This window comes from Anas platyrhynchos, chromosome 21, assembly GCF_047663525.1.
Source record: "Anas platyrhynchos isolate ZD024472 breed Pekin duck chromosome 21, IASCAAS_PekinDuck_T2T, whole genome shotgun sequence".
Lineage (NCBI taxonomy): Eukaryota > Metazoa > Chordata > Aves > Anseriformes > Anatidae > Anas > Anas platyrhynchos.
The window spans coordinates 17796887-17819876 of NC_092607.1; the positions used below are offsets into that span (position 1 = coordinate 17796887).

Genomic DNA, 22990 nt, shown 5'->3' on the forward strand with positions numbered 1-22990 from the left:
TTCTTCACAACTGTTCACAGCGCACCCAAACAGCTAAATCCCGGTACCTGGACCTCGCACAGATCTGCCAGACCTGGCTCTGGTCTTCTGGACCACACGAAAAGAGATGTCTACAATTCTCACTAATGAACTGAGAGACTCAGACCTGCGTTAATCATCGTAATGCTGTCAGATTTCAGAAATCTGCCCCAGGACATTTGCTAGACCAATCCTGCACTGGTCATAGGACGGCCCCAAGTCGTGGCTGGCCAGCACCGTCACACAGCCACGAGCCCTGCACTCCAGCCGTGCGCTCCTCCCTACCCCAGCAGCCTCCAGTGAGCCAGTTCTGCATCCCTGCATTAGCACGGAGATGGACCTGAAGCAGCAAGGAAGCAAGCACGGTGCCAGGGCAAGATGCATCTCTGCTGTTCTGGTAATACCGGAGCCTTCTGAGACACCCAAGTGAGCAAGCACAACAGCGGTGGACCAGGGAGGAAGCAGAGCGGAAGGCGAAGGGCCTCACGCTGCTGACAGCCCCCCTGGCCATGAGGCTGTGTGATCTCCCAGGTCCTGCAGCAAGGCTGGACCCTAACCACCGTGAGATGTCAGCTCGCTGTGCACTGGGGGGACCTGAGTCCTCTGCCCTCCCCTCCAGGCTCACCCTTTTGCTTTGGTTAAAATATTTCGATAAAAAATGATTTCAATAAAATATTTCTTGAAACCGAGTTCTTATATTGCAAGGCACTTCACATCCCTGCACTGTCACCCCAGCCTCACCGTGCAGTTCATGGGCGGGTGGAGTGTGAGGGTGCAGGGCAAGCCCCTCTCCCTCTCCAGCACTTACAAGTCCGTGCAGCAAAGCCATAGCAACGAGAAAAAAGCTTGTGTTATTTCACATCCAAGAGCAGCTCCTGCCATTCACTGATTGTGTGACCTTCTGTCAGCAGTCATTGAAGCAACCTTTGAAAATGTTTCTGTATCATTGAAACCTGGTTACTCAGCCCAGACCGAACCTGCCAAGGTAGCACCAGCATCTCCAAGCAGAGGGAGCTTGGCATTTCAGTGCTGGGGTTTGTTCTCCTACTGCGGTCATATTCCACCAGCCACTGTGCACGAGGCCTCGGTGGAAATCATGCTGAACGGTGTGGCATGGAAAATAAATCCAAGGATGAGTTTGAATAAGATAGAAAAGATTGTCTGGAAAATGACTGCAATAAACTCAAATCAGCAATCATTTAAAAATGCTAATATTTATCGTTTGAAAATGAGGTGGAAGGATCATTATAGATAAATATCAAATATCCTCTTTTCATTCCTTTTTGCTGCTAGACTGAAAAGGTCAGAAGTTCAGAGGATGCTTTAATACCTCAGCAGATACCCTGAAATATGGCTAATTCTGCACTATGTGGCAAGGGGAAGGGCCCGATTTTTCTCACACAGGAGAATTGCTGTAAAATTGGAGTGAAGGAAGGCGCACAGCCCAGAAGCTCCTGCATGTTCTACTGAACCCAATATAAGCTGCACGGGTCAGGCATGCCAGAATAAATGTACTGACTCAAAATATATTGATCTTCACTCATGTGAGAAAATTATTTGACTTTTGTTCTCTGCATACTTCCATGCAGGATGGTAATTTGCCTTCTTGTTCTGTAAATTCTGCAGGAACTCCTCATTGTATGAACAGCCATGGAAAGAGCTCCTCACTTTACTGTTCTTTTTTACTTTTTTTTTCTTTTTTTTTTTTTTGTCCCTAAGCATAGATAAAATGCTTTCTCTAAGGTTCTTCTGGCTGTGCTTCCTCGTGGAGACACTGTTGCCCTAATACTGATGTGCTTAACGGCAGTAATAAATTACAGTTACATGCACATTTTTTTTCCTGAATAATGAAGTTAAAAGGCCACTTTGGCATAAATTCATTCATTGTTACCCCTAGTGAAGCAAGTTCCTCCTGGTGCTGCTGCATACAAATAATTGCTTTTGGCAAAAGCCAAGTAGAACACAAGTCGGTTGCTTAATTTATTTCTATTAATACCATCAAATGTTAGCGTAGTGCAAGGCGGCAAGGTGGCAAGGCAGCAAAGCTGAGATAGAGGAACCAATATCTTTTTGTAAATTCTGAGATATAAAAACCATACCATGTATATTTGTGTAGTGCAAACAAACTTAAAAAGCAGGGAGCATTTTCTCCTTGTTGTTACACTAGTAGCCACATCAGAATAACTCCTGCCTTTAAAGGACTTTTGCAGTTTGCAAACACCTGAAGCCACTGCGGTTGCAGCTCCCTAACCCTAAAGCTGCCTTGCTGGGAAGAGGGGGGCAGCAGCCTGACCCCCAGCTGTTCCCCAGCTCAGGGAGCATTCTTGTTAGCAGTACATCATATCTGTCTGTGTAGTGATAGAGCCGGTGCAAACTCCTACAGCAAAATTCAGGGCGCACACTTCTCAAAACTCTGAGTTACCGAACCAAAGTTCTCAAAACACGCATCCCTAAACGTGCAGCTTCAAAACTTAAGATTCTGTGTGCTAGCTTCCAGGAAATTTCCTGTTACAGAAATAAGATCAAACTGCAAGTCCTGCTTTCTACCTGCAGAAACTGGCACAGGAGTTGAGTTAAGCTTCACAACACGCTTCTCTTGAACAGCGCTTTGGAGCCAAGAGGAATTGCCCTATCAGTAGAAAACGTGCCAGTGGTAAATAAACAAACCTCTCAGACTGTCCTTTCCGTATACATCAAGCTTAACTTCAAGGAACCACCTCAAACGCTGAAAAACACAGTTAGCCTCCACAGCCCACCAAGTCCTTAACCTTGGTGGAGAAAAGGTTGGCAGTTAATGGCACGTGCATCGGCGGGGGCTGCAGTCACATCGCCCTGCTGGGATTTGCACCAAAACCCAGCAACCGCTCTGCATGAGCCAAAGGAAATGGCAGCCCTCGATCCTGGATGGCCAAACGGGTCCCTGCAGCAGCACCTACTGCAGCCTGTCCCCTATCCTACATCCCAAACCCCGCAGCCCTGTCCCTCGTCCTGCATCCCAAACCCCGCAGCCTCATCCCGCAGCCCAGGCTGGAGCTGTCCAGAGTTCTGCCTCTGGCCCAGCCCCGCGCGGCTCCGACGTGCAGCTCAGCCTGCTGCAAACAAAGCCCTCAACCCACTTGGGCATCCAGCACAGGCAAAGGAAAAATCCTGAAACACAGCAGCGCTTCCTGTCAGACATCGATTTGTTCTCAGGCAAGGTTTCACCGCTGAAACGACGGAGGAGCTCTGTGTCTGTCCCTTCAGCTCCTGACAGCAAACCCACGTCTGGCATTTCACACTCTGGCACTGGATTCTCCTACCAGCATCCCCTTAGGTTGCTATTAGATAAACAAATATCCACGGGGCACAACTTCACGGTTCGAGCTAGCAGCAATGTTTCCCTCCCCGGCACAATGCAAACTCTGTCATTACTGCAAACTGGCAATAACGCAGGAGATCAGATTTAGGTTTCAGTGTGCTGGAAAGAAGATCCAGCACTGGCTTCCAGTGCTGGTTTGTGGGGAGCGAGTAAAACATGCTTTTCTTTTTATAGACTGTTTCCATGGTGCACAGAGGTTCCCGTAGCTAATTCTGCAGCTGCAGAACTTCAGAAAATTGCGTAGCCTGGGCATATAATCCTGTGGCAGCCTGCCCCATCCAGTCCCAAATCAAAATCCAGTGGCCTAATACTCTCATCAACCAACTGAGCCCTCTCCCACTGCGACACAAGAGCGGAGCTGAGCCTCACCAAGCTGCTGACCAGAGCGACTGAAGCATTGGCAGGGCTTCGGAGCCCATCTGCTAAAGCTCCCAGGCAAATAGGAAGGGGTAGAGAAACAAATTCCTATGCACTGTATTTATTTTTAAGACAACTTTTTGGAAGAACCGTAAGTCTAAAGATCAAGCAGATTGCTACAAACAATAAGTGCACCAAGTACACCTCAGCTCCTCTCCGCTGACAGGACTGATGCCACTGTTTGCTTTTTCACAGTCAAAAGCTTCAAGGCAGGCTGCCCTCCCCACTGCCATGCAGCAACACTTGCTGTACTTCATCAAAGCCAGACCCGCCTGGAAAAACTGGACATATCCAAAAGCATCCTCCAAAAATCCCCCAAAAAGCACCAGCCGCCCCCTCTGCCCCTCCACATGGGCAGAACCCCGCTGTGCGCCGCGCGCTGCTCTGAGGCAGGAACTCACCTGTTCCTGTGAATTCATCACCCGCAGCTTCATTTGCTTCAGATAAGTAGAGGTGAGCGGCATGTTGTAGTCAATGATCCCAGAAACCAAAGAGGAAGGTGGTTCGCTCTCTGAAGAACAGAGGGAAAACTCAGTTTAGATGTGGGAGCGCAAACCTGCGATGCGTTCTCATAATCATTAAACATATGTATTTGAAGCACTTAGGATCCCTAACTAGAGCTGGTGCCCGCTGAGCTAAGGTTCCTATAAGAATACGACCCCACCAAGAGGATAATTACAGAACAGATGTTGTTTTGGAAAAAGAAAAAAAAAAAAGCATTGCTGTCACCTGTGGAAAAAGACTACACACAATATATAATTTTGCAGCCTACCAAACTAAAATGTAACAGGAAGAAACTGAGTCTTGCTGAAGTCTCAGAAGCACTTCCATGCAAATGGGATTTATGCAGAGGTTGATGAACACGAATATATTTGCAGCTTGCTTTAGCATTGCAAAGTCTTGCCAATTTTGCCAGGATTCCCTCAGGTAGGAGTTAACATTAAGGCAACTTATTAAGTATCGCTATCTGGTGATGAAGATTATTTTTAACACCCTCATTAAAACACAAACTTAATTTTAAAAAAATCTTCAACTTAAATTGTTCCTGTTGATTCCTCTGGCTGCATCATACTGAGCTCTGGAGATCACTCTTGATTCAGCCTGCTCCTGCAGATCACTTTTTCCAGCCAGACTAGGCAAGTCCCAGTAAAGCAAATCCTCAATGATTTTTCTGAATTCACAAAATTTGTCAGCTCTGTCGTCATCACCGTGGAGCTCCCTGCACAGGACTTGGAGACTGCTACAATTATTTATTCTACCACTACATTTACATGCTCATGCAGTGTGTTTGTTCAAGAGGAAAGTTGCCATTTCCCACAGGAAAGACTGCTGGCAAAAAGGAAGATTTCTTTGCCTTCAGCACGGGGATATGCAAGTGTGGAGAACGGACCCAACCTTCCCGGGCACTCAGAAGGGATGTGCAGCCATCCACGGGAAAGCGAGCTTAAGCAACAACGAAGAAGGATTTCCAGGAGCTGAAGGTGAACTGATGGTGGGAGGTTTCCATTCCCATCTCTGAATCCCACTGCCTGGCTTGCATTTTCTGGGGTCACCAGTTTCACAGGCACCTTTGACACAGCCCCTTTAACAAACAGCCTTCACAAAATGTTTTACAGCAGCTTAGAAAATCCATCAACCCACACGTAATGGGCCTGACTCTCAGAAATGCTGAATATCACAAAGTCCCCGTGGAACTCAGTGGACCTGAAGACGCTTCACACCTCTGGAAATTTCACATCTATCGTGACTGACTAAGAAATTACCTGACCCAAAAACATATTGTCTGTAACTGAGTTAAACATTGCGAAGTTTTTGCAAATCTTCCACATCCCGAGCCTAGGCGAGGTCCGTGGAAATGTGGTGTTTTCTTTCTAGGTCCTGCTAATTCAGTCCTGGGCATCTGAGGCGTTCTGAGGACAGATGGCCACAGTTACTCAGGCCATCACTCGCTCGCATATGAAGGTGCAAAGCTTTTAGGAATGTTGTAAACTTGGGGATCTTGTAAACTAATTCCTCTCCTCTTTTCTCATGGCTGTATATCACCGCTCCCTGTCATGCTTCGACCTACAGATTAATTAGGAGCAGTTCTATGTATACATCAAGCATGCAAAATAAGCCATTTTTCTACTGTGCAAGGATGTTATCTTGTGATAAAAAGATGCAAAATCCCAGCACAAGGGGTGCTTCCCGCCGGCTGGTTCTGCAGTAAAAGCAAAAAAAAGCTCCCAGGAACAAAACCTGCCTCCTACACAGCTGGGCTGGGGTCACCGGGATGAGTTTAGGAAAGCTTTGCTAAGAATAACACAGATGGGGCTGCTCTCTCCTTGAAGCCCAGGCCTGAAAGAGGCGAGGCCAGCACGCTGCTCTCCTGCATCTTGCCCATCAGAGCTCAGAGCTGCTGCGCTGAGCGAGGCTCATCGGAGGCTGCTCAGCACCCCCAGGAGAGCAGGAGAAGGGAGATGAACCTGGGCACTTAGATCTGCCTGAAACCATCCCTGGGTACCCCTGGAATCATCCCTTCAGCAGCAACAAATGTCCTGTAATTTGGGCGACTGCAACAGGAAGAGCTGGAGCCTAAAAAACTTGTATTTGTTTATTTGTTTTACAGCTAACTGGAAATAAAGAAAACCTTTGTTTTAAAGGGCCTGGAGGACTCCACAGGAACAATCCTCAAATCCTATGTCACAAAAGGGGTACACTGGAATCCCTTAGCTCCTTTTGTAAAAGTTAACTATCACATGCCCCATGTGTTGGAAATACAGATGAAACAGGCAGAACGGTTTAAAGTAAAATGGTTTCAATCCTAATTCTGGACTCGTATAATTCCACTGAAATTAGCCCTAATTTAATAACAGTGTAAAAGTGCGGTGTTGTTCAAAGCTTCCCATGAGCAAGATAATTTTGCTTCCATGAATTACGTGGGTGCCCTGCAGGGTTCAGTGTTAGATATGTTTAATTAGGGATTTTTCTGATTACAAATGAAGTGTGCTGAGGCTTGTTTAATGGACAAGAGGAGTAGGAATAGATAGGAATGACTCCAATGCTTCTATCTTACTGAGTGAGAGTTTACATATGTGTGTCTGTGTGTGTTTATGCATGTGAATACACCTAAATAATTTTTCTACAACCCCAGCATTTTTTTTTTGGTGATTTGCTCCAGATGAATTGTTGAATATGCATTAGTGAAATCAGACACTCTTCCCCAGTAAAAGTTACCTTATCTAATCTACTCTCTGTGTTTTCACAGGTACTTAGTCACTATTTAGGTACTACTCAGAGCAGAAAGGTATTTCTGTCCTTCCATTCCTGGTGGGTAAGGAGCAGGACTTCTGATGGGTGTTCTCTTCCTCTTGGGGTTATTTTCGAGAGAATTAGTAAGGGGGAAAACCTCATGGCAGTCATTTTGCTCTGCTTTGCTCAGGGCAGCAGATCTCAGCTCCGTTCAGGGTTTCTGCAGCCAGGACCACGCTGGGGAGGACACCCAGCATCTCACCTTCGTGCGCTACCACTGAGCCTGGATGGTGCCACGGCTCCAGGGGAGGCACGCAGGGCACACGGGGCAGGACCCTGCCACCAGCAGCCCCTGGAAAGGGGACCTGGCCCCAAATTCCTGGTGCAGCCGCAGCACGGGGGGCAGCACGAGGGGCCCCGTGTGTGGCAGATGCGGTGCGGCCGGTGTAAAGGTCGGGCTTGCACCCACAGAGGCCAAAGGCCACAATTTCTCTTGACCTGATCTGAAGGAGGGATCGGGCCCTTGGCAGGCAGGATGGGCAGGGGCTGCAGGGATGGAGCAGGGGCTAATAAATGTCACGTAGGATTATTTGTGAGAGTTTCTAAAAAATATAGCAAGCACAAAGCATTTCAGTAACTAGCTATGGATAAGTGGCACACATAATCCACTTAAACGGAACCTCCGGGCTGTCTGTAGGTCTGTTCCTAGTAGTAAACAGTTTGAAATTGGTATTTAATACTAGAAAGTTCCTATTGTTGGATCCCGTGTTCATTTAACTCTGCTCATCTGCTTGATAGGAGCTGCCAGATGATTCTATTTGCCTTAAGAGTTTTGGAATATTCCAATTCTCTGCAGTTTGCTTATATTTTTTTATAGGAGTAATTTTGTTGGGTGAAACCTCTCAGAGTCAGTTTGATGTTTTGCACTTGATGAGGAAAACAAGTTCACAATTCAAAAATAAAATAAAATAAAATAAAAACATCAGCTTTAACCATTTACTCTAGAAGAAAACTTGATCCCATCTTACGTACTGCTTATAGCTTTTAGGCCTCAGAGCTGCAGATTGGCTCAGTTTACAAAAGAATCGTAATGAGCTAACTACCACAGTTGCCATGCTAATTGGTTGTATACACAGGCATAATATAACTTTGATTACCAAAACGCTTTCTGTTATCCAAAATGGGATCATGACGTGCATATCTATTAATTACTGCAAATTCCCTCTTTATCAGAAACTTCAGTTATTCAGACACATTCAGTGTCTTTCATTACCAAATTAATAGTTTGAAGGAAAAACTTTAGCTCAAGTTTTCTCAGAGATCTACGCTTCCACCCACATACAGTCACGAGCTGATTGCAGACCTCTCTGCAGAGGTTTTGACCCAAGCTTTGTACAGTTGCCCTGGGGAAGGTGGACCCAGAAGAGGAATCGCCTGCTTGGAAGGAAAGCGGGGCTGAGCAGCCCCTTCCCACTCCCTCTGCTGAAAACAGTGCATGAACAGTGATGGACAACACGAGTTTTAAACAATTCTTTAGGCTTTCCTGCAAAAACGCACTGAAAATAGCCCAGGTTGGGAAAACATTTCGTACAGACACATCCCATGAGGGGCAGCCACCGACAGCTCTCTGGTGATGTCTGGTTTGGGATGCTGCCCGCTCTGCTAGTGCCATCCCATTGCCTTTACCTTTGGGCTCCAGTCCGTTGGAGTTGAAATGCATCCTCTTCTGGCACTCGGTGCAGCTCATCAGGAACCTGGTCACAGCTTCTCTTGGGAGAAAGGCGTAGGTCTCTGCAATCTGGAGAAACAAAGAGAGGGCTGCATGGCCTGCCTGAGAGCCCGAGGACCAGGGTACGTCCAGCACCGTCCCCCCTCACCCTGCACAGCCCAGCGAGCTGGGGTATGGGGCAGCAACGGGGTGCTGCTCCCAGCCCTGCCCTGCCCCATGCAGCACCCGTCCTGCAAACACGCTTTGGAGGGCAGCCGAGCAAAAAGGGCCAGGTTCAGCCCCCCCGCCCCAAAACTCCTCTCTGCTCCTCCTTGGAATCTGAGAAGAAGGAAGCTACGAATGAATCAAATGAGAAAGTAAGGCCTCTCCAGCTCTGTTTGCATTGTTAATTACCATCGCACCAGTAACCTGAAGAATCCATTAATCTTTTGTAAGGGCAGGTCACTTTTTCCCACAATGACAATCAATTACTGTTAATAATACTTTGCACTTTTGTGACATATTTTATCTAGGGAATTGAAAACATTTTTACAAATAGCAATGAATTAAATCCCCTGAACCTTTGTGGGAAATGTGTATTTTACGGATGAGGAAGAGCTAAGGGTAAATTTTTTAAACTCGGATACCTGAAGTTAAAACCCTATATCCAGACCTCAGCACCCACAGTAGGCACCTGGATGTTGTGGGCCCCTGCTGTTCCAATTAGTCCCTGCCAGCAGCAATCTTACAGTGTTTCTAAAGACCACGTTTGGGTTATTTGGAGAAAAGAGGAGGCAATTTCAATTTTAATGTAAAGATTTCTTCAAGGCCGTTAAGAGACCACGGAGTCCGACCTTCTGTATAGCACCAGGCAGGGAGCTTCACCCAGGTTCTCCTGCAGCCCAGCAGCCTAAAACATCTTCCAGGAAGACATCTGGTCTTAATTGGGAGACATTAAGAGGGTGGAGAGTCCACCTCTCACGTTGGGGTTGGTTCCTCCAGCTAATCACCCATCCTGTTTGGTCTAAGCGCCTTGTCCCAGTGCAGCGGTTCCCAAACCAGGGCCATGACCCCAGCAGGGGTCACAGCACTTACAAGTGGGGTCATAAAGCAGACAGAAATTCAATTGTTCGGGCCCCTCCTCGGGGCGGCGAGCCCAGCAGAAGCGGGGCTCACACGGGAAGCGGGGCTGCAACCAGACACCCGGGGAGCCACGGCAGCGGGGCAGGGCAGCCCGGACCCCCACAGCCCCCTCCAGCCAGGGGCTTCAGCCTCCCACCTCATTTCATTAACAAAATCAAAGGTGCAGGATTTCCAAGCTTTTTTTTTTTTTAATCCTACGGGAAGGGGTGACGTTTAAGTCTTCCTAAATAAATGGCAAATACATTATGGAGGAAGCCTGCTGGGGCAGGGGGGTTGCGTGGTGATGGCGAAGCAGCAATGGGACCTGGTGCTGCGGTGGGAGGGAGAGACATCCATCTCCACTGAGCGGCAGCAGAGCCCAGTGTTTTACATGCATGCTAATGCCAGATGGGTAGAAAGTTCAGGCAGGGACCTCCTCGTCCCGGCGATTCAAATGGAGGATGCAGTGCCTGGTCCTCATGGGATTCTCCTTCTATTTAGGCACAGCCCCACCTAGCTCTGCTCTGGCTGCCTAGATGCCCGGCTCAGCCCCTGCCTCTGCGCGATAATTTATCCCTGCTCCAGCACCAGGAGCTCCCACGGAAACGCTGACGTTCAAGGGCCTGAAAATTGCTGCTGGCAAATGTGGAACCGCGGCGTATGCAGAGAGCTGTCCCTCCGCCTCGCCTGCGGGACCGAGCCCGGTGTCCCTGTCGCTTTTGCTCTAGCAGCCCCTCAGCTCCTGCTGCAAATGTTCAGCTAATTTTAGTGGTCCAGTTGTTATTTCTCAGCTGATTTGATGCTCTGCAGAGCAGACAGCTTCCCTGATGAGTTATCTCCCATCCAAACTCCCTTTCTGATTGCCTCCCTCTGGAGGTCAGGGACAAGGGCAAACTCTCCAGTGCCTCTCTAATCAGAAATGCTGGGGAGAGGGGGAGGCAGCTGGGGGCAGCCGAGCTCCCCGAGCCAACCGGCCAGAGCTGCAGCCCCGTGCCCAGAGGGATGCACGGTGCTGCAGGGGGAGCCTCGTCCTTCTGGGAGATGAACTGAAGGAATTAGGGAAGGGCTGTTGTGGTCCATAGGGCAGGAGGGCACGCACGCTGCAGTGCCAGCAGTGGGGACGCAGGGCAGGGCTGCACCATCCCATGGTGTGGGATGCACACGGACAGCCCCCAGCCCCGTGAGGGCTCCGGCCCTACAGCAAGCCCTGCACAACCCCAGGCATCATTGCAGAGAGTGGGGTGGCCTGTGCAGAGCTCTCTGAGCTGCTGCGGGCACCAGAAATGCCAGCTGCTGCCAGCCACTTCTGTCTCCAGGCGACTCGGTCCTTGGGGCTGTGGGATTCAGGAGAGCAGCTCGGATTTGGACAGTAAATTCAGCTCTTCTTTTAACAGGAGAGCCCAAATATTTGCATCGAAGGGCTGTGCAGAGTCAGGAGAAAGAGGGAGCTCCCTGGAGAAGCACACTTCAAGCTAAATTATTCCTGACCTAACTAGAGTGGCTTCAGGATGGATAGATCTGCTTCTCAGCAGCCGGGGAGCACCTGAGGAGACCCAGCTCGGGAACAGCCTCCATTTTCCAGAGGAGGGAGCCGAGCCCTGGGCTGCTGAGGCCAAAGCCCCCGGCGTGGTGCAGAGCGGGGCCGGGCTCTGGCTGTGCCCCAGTCCCCTCTCCTGGCTGCTGCTGCCCTTCGAGGCCCAGCCCTGACATTTCCCTGGGGAGAGGCTGGCACAGGGGAGGCAGATGGCACAGAGCAGAGCGCGGGGGACAGGGTAAACATCCCCTCACACATCAGCGATGCTGAGCATTTCTCTTTTTCTTTTTTTTTTTCCTTTTTTTTTTTTTTTCCCCAGACATGTACAGTTGCCTTTGTATGATTCATTCGGTCTTTCCTCTCCAAGCAGCCGTACTGTTGTGCTGCTGCTGCAGCCCCGCTTCCCGTCTCCTGAGCGCAGCTGCTGTGCCTTTAACCAACTCTTTTCTCACGCCTCCTCGCACAGGCAAGCGGCCTCCATCGCCTCCAGCCTGCAGCCTCCCCCTCCGGTCGTCCCGTCCCGCTGGCAGCGCATCCCGCTGCCCTGCGCACCCATCCCCTCGCCACCGGGTGCACCAAGAGGGGTCTCACCGCTCGGTAGGTTTTCTTCTGCCCGGCATGTTTGGGTGCTTTGCCCGGCTCCGACGAGCTCTCCACATGCATGGAGTATATGATGTCAAAGAAATCTTCCACCACAGCCACGCGTTTCAGAGAGATGCCCTCGGGCTCCGACAGTCCATCTGCCCCCTACAACAGTGCAGGCAAGTCGAGTTAGTGTCAGCGGTGGGTGACAGGGGTGACGAGATGGGCCCGGGGCTAATGTGGTTGGAGGGGGCAGAGTCGCAGAGCGCCAGCCCCGAGCCGCCTGGGGCGCAGGGGAGGTGGGGGATAAATTAAACAGTGCTCCGGGGAGGAGGATGCTGTAGCCAGGGCAGTGGCGGCTGCTGCTGTTCTGCTGCTAAAGCTGCCAGTGAAATTGGGCCAGGAACAAAAAGGAGGGAAGAGTCCAGAGCGGAGTCACAACCAATCGAGAAATTCAATTTTCATAATGTGGAATGATTTTGCTAGGCTGGGAATAGGCAGAGGAACCTCTGTGGACCTGCAGCGGTACTAAACCACCCTGGGAACCCCCGAGACGTGTGTGTCCGTGCGTGGGGCACCCCAGCTGAATGCCGTCCCCACGAACACGGTCGATAAGCAGGACAAGATTTCACTGCGATGCCAGGATACGGCCCCTAAAGGAACGAGTCAGAATCGCCCTCCTTCCCTGCACTGACCTTTCCGAGGCACCCTCCCTCCCTCCCATACGCAGAGCAGCTGAGCGCTGGCAGCAGCAGCACAGCTCTTTGTGTTCGGATGTGCCGAGGAGCAGGAGGCTGTAATTCTGCCACACGGCAGTGGTGACAGACTGGTGGGAGTGGGAAGTGTGGTGAGCAGTGTTCCTCCGAGCCGACTGGCAAGAACGGTGTCAGCTCACGCTGGCAGGGAGCGCCGGGGAGGGGAGGCAGCTTTTGGTAGCCGGCAGCTGCTGACGGCGCTCGGGCACAAAGCCTCGGCACGGGGAGCAGCGATGGAGGCGGTCGGTGCCTGCCCTGACGGCAGGGGGTACCAGAAAGGGCCAGGCTTCTGGAGGTCACTCTGCCTCTGCTTGAAAAAATGCCATTGCTGCGTATGTATATATAAATATATGCTACACACACACACACACACACACACACATAACACTTCCCTTTGAGGCCCGCGTTCTGAAAATAAATGCACAGATGCAGCCCAGTTTGTACACAGCAGGCTGGTGAGCAGCAACCTGCACATCTAAATGACCTGCAAACTATCTTCACGTGCATTCAAATCTGTGAATGCGAGCAGAGGGCTGCGTGCAAAGGAAATATCCCATCTTCCAAGCTGTCTTTTTTGTTGTTAGCGGTGCTTGGGCTGTATATACTCACACGGACTACAGATTGAATAAATGCTGTTCTTAAGCCTCCAGTCAAGGGAATCTCAAAAATCAATCATTTAGAGGGATGGACTTCTGCTAAAGACTACCCAACGTGCTGGGTACGCAGTCTTTTACCGTGAAGCGCTGCCTGGTGAAGCTGCTCACCCCGATTTCAGAGCAGAGACCATCTACACGTGGGACGGGTGGGCGTGCTCGCTCTGCAAACGGGCACGGGGCTTTTCCTGCACAAGCCACCTCTCCCTTCCCTCGGGAGCTCTGAGCCGTGTATAAAGGTGGCTGTAACAAAGAGAATATTGAGAACGAACACAAGGGGCACGGTGGCAGGGCTGATGTGGTGGGGGTCGGGAAACTTCGCCTGAGGGAGGGTTTCTGAGGAATATAGATCTAATTTCTTCTGTCACTGTTCGGGGAGTTTCACTTTAATCCAGGGCATGGGTATTTCCTTGCCAAGGAGGAATGGGCATTAGGAGGCTTCCTACTGACCAATAATCCTCAGAGCAGGGTTGAAATGAGGATAATTAGAGAAACAGGACAAAGGAAACTGCATCAGGAGAAAAGCACAGTCAGTCGCAACAAGCAGAGCCCTCAAAATTAAGGTTGCAAACAACTCCCCATGCAAATCACTATTTCCAGGGCCATCCCAACCAGCAAATACCCTCATCCCTGCAAGGCCGGTGGTTGCCCGTTTCCTCCTTGCTTTTACAATGACTGCAGCTAGGAGAGCCTTGGGGTCTGGCATCCCTACAGCCTCTCTGCTCATCAGTGCTGGCTTCCTCGCCAGCCCGTCGGGATGCCGGGTGCCAGAGCTGCCTCCTCGCCAGCCCGACCCCTGCTGCAGCCCTCCCGAGTCCTCAGGCTCTCCAGCCCCTTGTCCATGCTGAGACCTCTCCCCCCATGATGACTATTTAGCTTTGGGAAGCAGGTGAGATGCAAGCTGTTCCAAAGCCACGGGATATAAGAAGCTGTACCAAGTTGGTGATTCTGGGATTATGAAGGTTTATCAGTGGCAATATAACCAAATGTTGACCTAGGATTTAAGAGGACATATGTGCTATAGGTTACCTCTCAAAGGGCCTACACCCCTCTCCTTCCTCCTTCCACACCCAGGATTGCTCACGAGTATTCAAGGCATGAGTCAGAGCCCGTAATATCTCAGAACAGCTTAAAAGCCATTAAGTTTAGAAAGCAATAAAAATTCAGTTGGGAAGAAGGATGCGCATAAAGGATGCTTTTGCCCCCTGCTGGTGTTGGGGCTTTACTGGGAGCTGCCAGCCCCCAAAACACGTGCAAGATTTCAAGAGTCGGCCTTGAGACAGGTGCTTGGGAAGCTGGCGGCACCTCAGGTACTTGGCAGAGGGAGCCCCCTCGCCATGCTCAGGCATCCCACCTCCTCCCACATTTGCCCAGTGTCAGCTGGCCTCTCCTCCTCCCCTTTCTCCTCCCCTCCTGTCCCTGGTCTGTCCCCTGTGCTATTCCTACAGCTTTTGCTCCCCTTTCTCCCACCATCCCAGCCACCTTTGGTGCTCTCCAACCCCTCTGGTCCATTTCTCCCCTCGCTTCCCACCAGCCTCCTTCCTCCCCACAGCCCTTTGTCTCCCTCCTCTCCTCACCCCCCTTCCCCCTCCGTGCCCCCTACTCCCACTTCACAGCCCCTTTCGGCCCCAATTCCCACACCAGCCTCCTGCACCCTTCTCCCCATGCCCCTCATCTCTCCTCACTGCCCCTGCCCGACCCCCAGCCCCCTGAGCACCAACCCTAAAGGCACCGTGGCTCCGTTTGGTGCAGGGGGCCGCGTTGTGGTTAGGGTCACCTCGCACCCCCAGCACCGCAGCCCCCCTCACCCCTCAGCACCCAGGGACGAGCCCCGTGCTTGGGGAGCTGGCAGCAGGCCTGGGGCTTCCCTCACGGCCCCCTCCCCTCATCTTTGTTCTCCCACAGCCTCCCTGCCCTCCCCTCCACTCCTCGGCGGCCCCTGCTCGTCCCCATTCCCCCGGGGCCCAGCAGCTCGGGCGCGGCCGTGCCCTTTCTCTGTGTCCCCCCCCCCCCGGGCTCCATTTCCCTGCCCCGGGCCGTGCAGCTCGGCGGGGGCCGCCCGGTGACATCTGCCGAGGTGGAGGCGGCGAAGGGAAGGGATGGGGGGGGGGAATAAAAAGCCGCCCCCCCTCCTCTCCACCCTCCCCGTTCGCCGCCGCCCGGCCCGGGCTGAGGCCCCGGCGGCAGGTAGCGGCGTCGCCATGGCAACCGGCGGGGCCGCGCTGCCGGCGGTAATCCGCTCCCCCGGGCCGGGCCGGGCCGGGGCCGGCTCCTCACGGTGGGGAGGCACCGGCTGGTGGGGGGCGGCCACTGGTGGGGATCCCCCGAGGTCCTACCCGGCCCGGCCCGGCCGTGGGGCACGGCCTCGGGGCGATTTCCCAAGGCCGCAAGCCGGCCCCAGGTCCCGGTGGGCAGCGGCCACCCCGAGCGCCTCCAGCCACCCCGGTCCCTGATCCCGGCCACCCGCCGGGCTTCTGCAGCCCCCTGCGGCCATTTCTTGGCTGCCCGGGGTGTGGAAGTGGTCAAAGCCGGGGGTCTGCGGCTGAGCACGACGGCGAGGGGCACGCTTCACCCTCCTGGGTGGTGGGACCCCCACGCTGACCTCCGCACCGGCTGCTGCCTCCCTGTGCAATGCCAGACCCAAATGTGCAAGGAGCAGCCTCGTGCAAGGGCTGCCCGGCCCCACGGCCTCCGTGCCCTCGTCCCCTCTCCTGGCTCCAGCCTCTGGTTTGAGAGAAGCTGGGAGGATTCAGTCCGAACACCCAGGGGTCCGGCTCCCCACAGCCTGCACGCCTGGTGGGGTCACGGCTGGAGGATGCGGCACAGGCCCAGGAGGAGCTCAGGAGCCTGGGGGTCCCGAGGCTGTGGGGCAATGTCCGTGTCCTCCAGCAGTGCTGGCAGCTTCCCTGGGTGCAGCAAGCCGTGCCCTGCACCAAAGCGGCTGTTTTCAGAGGGGGTCATGCAAGGGCCATGGGGCAGGGGTGCTGGAAAAGGAGCGGGACAGGAGGGAGTGCCGGCTGCTTCCCCATCTGCTGCGCTCAACGGCAGATAAAACGCTCCCCTGGCCTTTACGCAAGGGGCTGATAGCAGCCGAATTCAGCTTCCTGCGAGCAAAAAGCCACTTCCTGCCGGCAGAGCCCTGCTGATTATGGCTGCACGCTGCGTGCTGTCCGAGGAGCAGACCCTCAGCCCTCCCCTGGCCTCGCACGTCCCACATGAAAGTCCTTGTCTCTGTCTCTCGACCACAGCATCTCCCCCCGGCTCAGCACAGCCTCTCTCGGCACGTTAAACTCTTACTTCCCTTGGCTACCTGGAAGGGCCGCTGTCACGCTCATCCCCGGGACACCCGAATGGGAGCTTTGGGGCTGGTTGCATCGAGCGGCCCCTCAAGGTCACCTCCCTTGCAGGCAGGGAAGAGGCAGCGCCGTCCCCTCTGCCTGCAGTGCTGCAGGGCAGGAGCCAGGCTCCCCATCCCGTGCCCCCACGAGGGTTCACGCCTGGCGGTGCCATCTCTGCAGCAATCAGCAATCCCTGCTCGTCCTCGGTGCCCGTGGTGGTTCCCTCTGCTACGTGCACGGAGGCGCTGTCAGGTTGCTGCTTTGAGATTCACAACCTTGGTGTTGTGCCTTTCTAATTTCCTGTAGGTTGTGCTTTGTTCTAAGGAAATTGTTGTTCTTCAGAAAAAAAATGATCAGCTGTGACCAGGAGCTGACACACACAGGAAAAAGCAGTGGGCACCTACAGAGGGACAGAAACCACAACATACAGCAAGGGGCAAAATTGTCGCACTGTCAGAAAAATTCCTGTCGGTGCTTCAGTGGCTCACACCTTGCATCCATCCACCTCACCAGACCACAGCCTCCAGACTCTGCGCCTGGCGCTGCAGGTACCACAAGGCAGACGGAGCCGGCATGCAAGGAGCACGAGCCCACCTCTACAATTACTCCTTCTGCACAGGCTTGGGTACCGAGACAGACGCTTTATTTCAATATGGACTCTTACAACTTTTGATCAAGAAACTGTTCTTGGTACTTCTCATCTCTGGGAAGTCAGTGCTTGATTGGCTTCTATATTTAGACTTCTCCAGGGCTTTAGGAAGTTCACTCCTCATGGTATTTAGGTGTAGGATGAAAGCAGCTTTTGCGGGGGATATGTTAAACCACAGCAGGCTCCCTCTGCTAATGCTGCGAGGAGAAAGAAGAGCTCGATTCCTAGAACTTCCCTCTTCCTCTTGTCCCTCATACCATGGGCACAGTGCATGCCTTAGGAATAGGGCCTGGGGAAATACTAGACTGAGGACAATATCAACCGTACAGCTAATGATAAAAAGAACCCATCCGAGTAACATGGGAAATGCTTTAACTTAAAGATTTTGCTCCTTTTGATCCTCACGTATTTTTCTGGGATTTTTTTTCTGAATGTATCTGGTTGGAAAACCGGGAAAAAATGGTAGCTAAAATGATGACGTTTCTCTGTGCTAAGCATTTATACATCATTTTGCACAAACTACCAGGCAAAGATGAAGCCCAATCCAGCTGTTACAGCTCCAGTCCTCCTCACTGCAGTAAAACCAGCCCTGGCTCTGCTGATCAACTGATCTTCACCACGGCCCAGGAGAGGTAATTTCTCCAGAGGGAACCAAGGCAGGCAGAAGAAGTAATTTCCCCAAGGCTACCCGCTGACTCTGGCCGGGGGCTGGTGGAGCAGCATACCCGAGTCCCTGACTGCCAGCCTCGTGCTCGGTGCATTCGCATTGTTTCTCTAGCCAGCACGGTACACAATACTTTTTTTCCAAGGTAAATACTTCCTTGTGAGGGGGAGCCAGGCGCATTATTTTTAGACGGCAAACAAAGCTGAGGTGTATGTCTTTCACCGGGGACAGGCGCCTCTTAGAAGCGAGCTGCTCTTTCAGCAGCCACAGCTGAGCCGTCTCCATGAGCCCAGGCCTTTGCTCTGACCTCAGCTTATTTCTCTGCCGGCTCCCAGGGCTCTGAATGAAAACACGGCAGCCTGGGAGGGGCGAGCCTGGAAATGGCAGCCCTGCCTCCGGCTGCGGGGAGGGCCCAGGTGGGCTGCGGGGGGCTGCGGGTGGTGGGGTGGGCGCCGATGCCCAGTGCCGATGGGGCACGAGGGCGGTGGGCGCAGCAGCGGCAGCGGGCAGAGGCTTGGTTGCACGCCTGCCGTGCCCTGCAGGCAGAGGACATTTTGCACGGCGCAGGAGAGCAGAGCTGCCTCCCCCCGAGCACCGGCCGCCTGCTGCGGGGAAACCACAGGAGCAGCTGCGTGGGGCGCAGGGAGGTGAGTGCACGCTGCCGGGAGAACGTGACCCCGTGGCCGGGCACAGCCGGGAGGCAGCGCTGCCTGCCGTGGGCGAGCCGGCCGCGTCAAAGGGAATGATCCACTGGGTGCTCTGGGGCAGGCCGAGCTGCATCAGGGCTCCGTCTCTGACAGTTTGGGGTGGAAACACCGCTGCGGCCTCGTGAGCACAGCGCCTGACTGCAGAGAGCTCTGGCCTGCCCGGGGAATCGCCCCGGCTGCAGCCCCCAGACCGCGCCGCGCTGCTCCGCCGAGCTGGGGAGGTGTGACGGGGCGGCTGCTCATGGGCAGGTGTCACGGGCGTTATCTGGTGGCTGCTGCTGGGCTGCAGTGTTTTTTGCTGTTTTTGTTGCAAGCTTGTTGTTGTTTGTTTATTTTTTTAATAAATCTGTAAAGATGAGGAGCAATTTCTGAATGGCATTTGGATCTTTTTAGGTGATATGGAGGGGGATGTAAGGGGTTTGGGAAGAAACTGAATTTATAATTAGAGGAGCATTTATATTAAATAGCATTCTGAAGCAAGTCTGCAGCTACATGTTGAAAATTATATATTGAATATTGGAATAATATTGAAAATATATAGCTGCAACACAAACTCAGTGTGTTTAGAGGTGGATCTTCCCTACAGTAACTTATCACGGTAAGCAATCTTCCCAGCTCTGAGGCAGGAATCTAATAAAGATCACTACCAAAGCAAAATCTTTCAAGCCGGAGGAGGAGACGCCGCGGTACCAAGTGACGAGGTCACCCTTCGCCGCAAGGTTACCCCTCGTTCTGCCTGGGAACAGACCCAGCAGCGTCAGGGCAGCCGTGCAACATCATCGAACCTACCGTGAGGACACGGTGATGTCAAAATGAAACTAAGTAGGAGGAGGCAGAGTGCAGCAGCAGCGGCTCAGCTCGTTAGGGGCAAGCAAAATTATGTAAAATAAGTTACAAATGATGCTCCAGTGAATCAAGGTCAGGTGGGCCGAGGCTGAGCCCCGAACGCGTGGCATCCTGGTGTCAGCTCATTGTTCCCTGGCAATGCAGAGGATGTGGGCCAGAGTCAGAGACTCCCGCAGGCACTGCAAGATGTGCCTCTAGGAAAGCGCTGACAACTCAGCAGCCCTTCGAGGGGGCTCAAGCTCCCTCCCAGAACCGAGCCTCCTCCGTGCCAGGTAAGGGCACTGAGGACATGCGCTGCGCTGTGCTGCTGCGCCTTTTTCCTGCCTTTACCCCAAAAGCTGACGCTGCTGAGCCATCAGGGTTATGCTGGACTCCACCACCCCTTTCCCTGACACCTGAGCCAAACAAAACACACGGCACCTACCCTTGGTGACAGCAGGCTCCTACAGCAGTCAGCGTTTATTTACTCTGGGCTGCATGCACAGACCTGAAAGGGTGGGGGGGTCCCACACAGGGAGCTGGGAGGGGGCAGAAGTTGACTGAATTTTGCTACATCTGTAAGGTAACCCCCCTCCGAATTCTGGCTTGTTTCCACTGTAACCACGCAGGGTGAGCCCCAACTCTTCCAAAATCTAACTTGTAAATCATCCCCAGGGATTCCCGATTAACCTGGGCCAGCCAAATGGATTTTTTTGGAGCTCTCAACTGCAACTACGTGTAGGAGGATCAGAAATCAAACGTGCTGCTTAACACCAATGGCTCCATCACGGCAATCCGTCCACAGGGCCCCCCCTCCCAGGGCTGACACCGCCCAGCAGCATCCCACCACGGCCGGTCCAGCAGCCTCACTGCTGCAGGCTGGGCACACCAGTAAAGCCACCCTGCCTCGCTGCTGGGTTCCTCTGCCTCTCTGTGAGCCTGCGTCTTGAAGCAGGGATGCTGCGGTGAGCAGAAGAAAGGGAGGGCAAACCAAACGGGGCAGGGAAGACAGACAATTAATATAACCTGCCCTCTGCATGAGGAATAAATTGGCAGCTGACAGGTTATAATCTGTGCAAGCAGGATCTTCACAGGAGAGGTGAAGGCTCCATTGGGGGCCAATTGGATGGTTAATTAGGAGGACAAAGCAGAGGATTTGTGAAAATGTTTATGAAACAGTCCTTTGCAAGGGAGCCTCTGAGAAATGCTCACCAGAGAGGAGTCGCTTTTGGTTAGGAGGAGGAAACACGAGGGTGAAATAGCAGAACCAGGCACCGAGACAGAAAATAGCAATGCAAATGTCCCTAGGAGGGCAGGGGGATTCCCAAGTGCAGTGCGGAGGAGTTCAGGGAAGGACCCTGTGACATCTCATTTTTCTAGAAATACATGGGCCGTGTCCTCCCTCCTCCCCGCCCGGTCCCCACCCTGCCACCGAAAAGCAGGGGCAGCGCGGAGCTGCTCCCTCGGGAGCTGGCAGGCAGCCCCTGCAGGCAGCCAATGGCCGACGCGTTCGCCCTGCAGAGACAGGGCACGGGGAAAGCAATTAAACCGAAGCTTTGATTAGGACTCGCAGCTGACTGCTCGTGGTAGAAACGCCCGAGCTTCTCCAAGCATCAGGGCTGTGGCTGGAGCGGGCCGGGACCCCCCGTGTCCCCTCCTCGGCACGCTGCTGCTGCCGCAGGAGCGTGACTGATGCTCTCTGTCCCACACAGCTCCGAGAGCTCAGAGGTAGGAACCAGTTGCTAAGAGACAGGACCGCACTTCCCAGCCCACATCCAGACCTTTGTCACCAGCTCAAGGGCTTGTGCTGGATCACAAGGCCCGAGGCAGGTGAGCGAGGGCAGGCCGGCCTCCTCCCCGCCGCCACAGCCCCACGGGTACCCGAGGTGCCCGTGGTACCCAGCACCCGAACTGGCGGTGGGAACAACGACCCGAAAGCATCGCCCAGGGAGGAGCTGCCCCGGCTGGGTGCTGCCACAGGGCCCATGGAGCGCCCCGGCCATGACGGCAGCAGCGCAGGCGGCGCCTGCAGCATCAACACCCAGCAGGGTTCGGATGTGTCAGCAGTGTGGATGCATGGATGGCCTGTCAGATCCCTCACCCAAATGCAAGCCAAGCCACGAGTCCCAAGGACCTGCTCTGTCTTCCCTAGAGTAACCCCTCCCTCTCGGCGAGGAACAGATCAGAGAAATCCTCAGTAAGGATATTCTGTGATTAACGGGTCCATCTGAGATGCTAGCATTGCTTCTGCCTGGGCTTTGGAAGAGAAAACGTGTCCTTCCAGGCCATCAAGCCAAAACAGAACAAGGGCAGAGAGAAAACATTCACACAGCATCCCAGTTTCCCAGTTGTCTTCCCGTGAAAGGTCCAGTACCGCCCTGGTAAGACATAACCAGCCTCCTACTTCCAGTGGCTGCTGGCTGAAAGAAACCATTACTCCAAACCCCTGCTGTTACTGCCTGCTCCCATGTACATGCCCGTCCATTCTGCAGCTATTTCTTCTCAAATAAATTGCTCCTCTTTGGCACCAGCCATAGAAGTGGAAGTCAGCAGCATTCCAACAAAGACAACGATTTGGGCCAACAGGTACCTCCTAGCTACAATCAGCTAATTAGATGAGACACCAAAACTCCGTGGTGACTTTGGCCCATCTCGATGCAATTCTTCAGAGGCGGGCACAGATAACATGAGATCGGGGGAAGGTAATTGCTAATTTGCACTAAAGGAAGAGAAATGAGTATCTATTCCTTTGTCCCAGGAATGAAGACAAGGTTTTGAGAAGCCAGAGCATCACCACGCGCTGGCTGGCTGGACACTCCATTGATAACCATGCCTCTTTGTGGTTTCCCTGCCAATTTCTTTTGTCCATAAATTCATATACCGCTCATATCTGTCCTAGTTTACTAGCAAAAACAAAACCGAAGGATTGATATTATCTGAGCATTTTGCTGAGAATGGTCTGGACAAACATTCTTGAGAAAGTTGTCAGTGAAACCAGCGCAGCAACCTCTTCTGGGCTTTGCTGCCATCCTTAGTCAGCAACTGAATTCCCCTGCCTGCTCAGAATAAGAGTAAGTCCCTTTGAGTCACGGCCCTTGGAGGAGAGGTGAGAGCACAGCCCACATTTGCTCTTATTGCCAGTCCTCTCAGCTCCTCGGTAATGCAGGGCCCTGAGTGCTTGGACTCCTCTTCCTCTGCAAAGACGGGGCAGAATCTGAAGAGCCCCAACACCCCAACGGCAGCGTCTCACTAGACCTGGATTTCCTTCCTTTGTATTTTAGCATTATTTTAACACGGCCTTACAGAAGTTGTGTTTCATTTGCTTATTTATTTTATTTTATTTTATTTTATTTTATTTTATTTTATTTTATTTTATTTTATTTTATTTTATTTTATTTTATTTTATTTTATTTTATTTTATTTTATTTT

The 22990-nt window shown here is 52.7% G+C and overlaps 1 protein-coding gene across 1 annotated transcript in view; it reads right to left on the reverse strand.

Annotated features, from left to right (window-relative positions):
* The window catches only part of NOL4L (nucleolar protein 4 like), a 54643-nt gene that overhangs the window by 25933 nt on the left and 5720 nt on the right, over nucleotides 1-22990 (reverse strand). Inside the window, exons 2-4 of the mRNA XM_027472754.3 lie at nucleotides 11980-12135; nucleotides 8711-8822; nucleotides 4195-4304 (exon numbers count right to left, since the gene is read on the reverse strand). Of these exons, the coding sequence (XP_027328555.1) occupies nucleotides 4195-4304; nucleotides 8711-8822; nucleotides 11980-12135 (378 nt within the window). The remainder of the gene's footprint in view (nucleotides 1-4194; nucleotides 4305-8710; nucleotides 8823-11979; nucleotides 12136-22990) is intronic.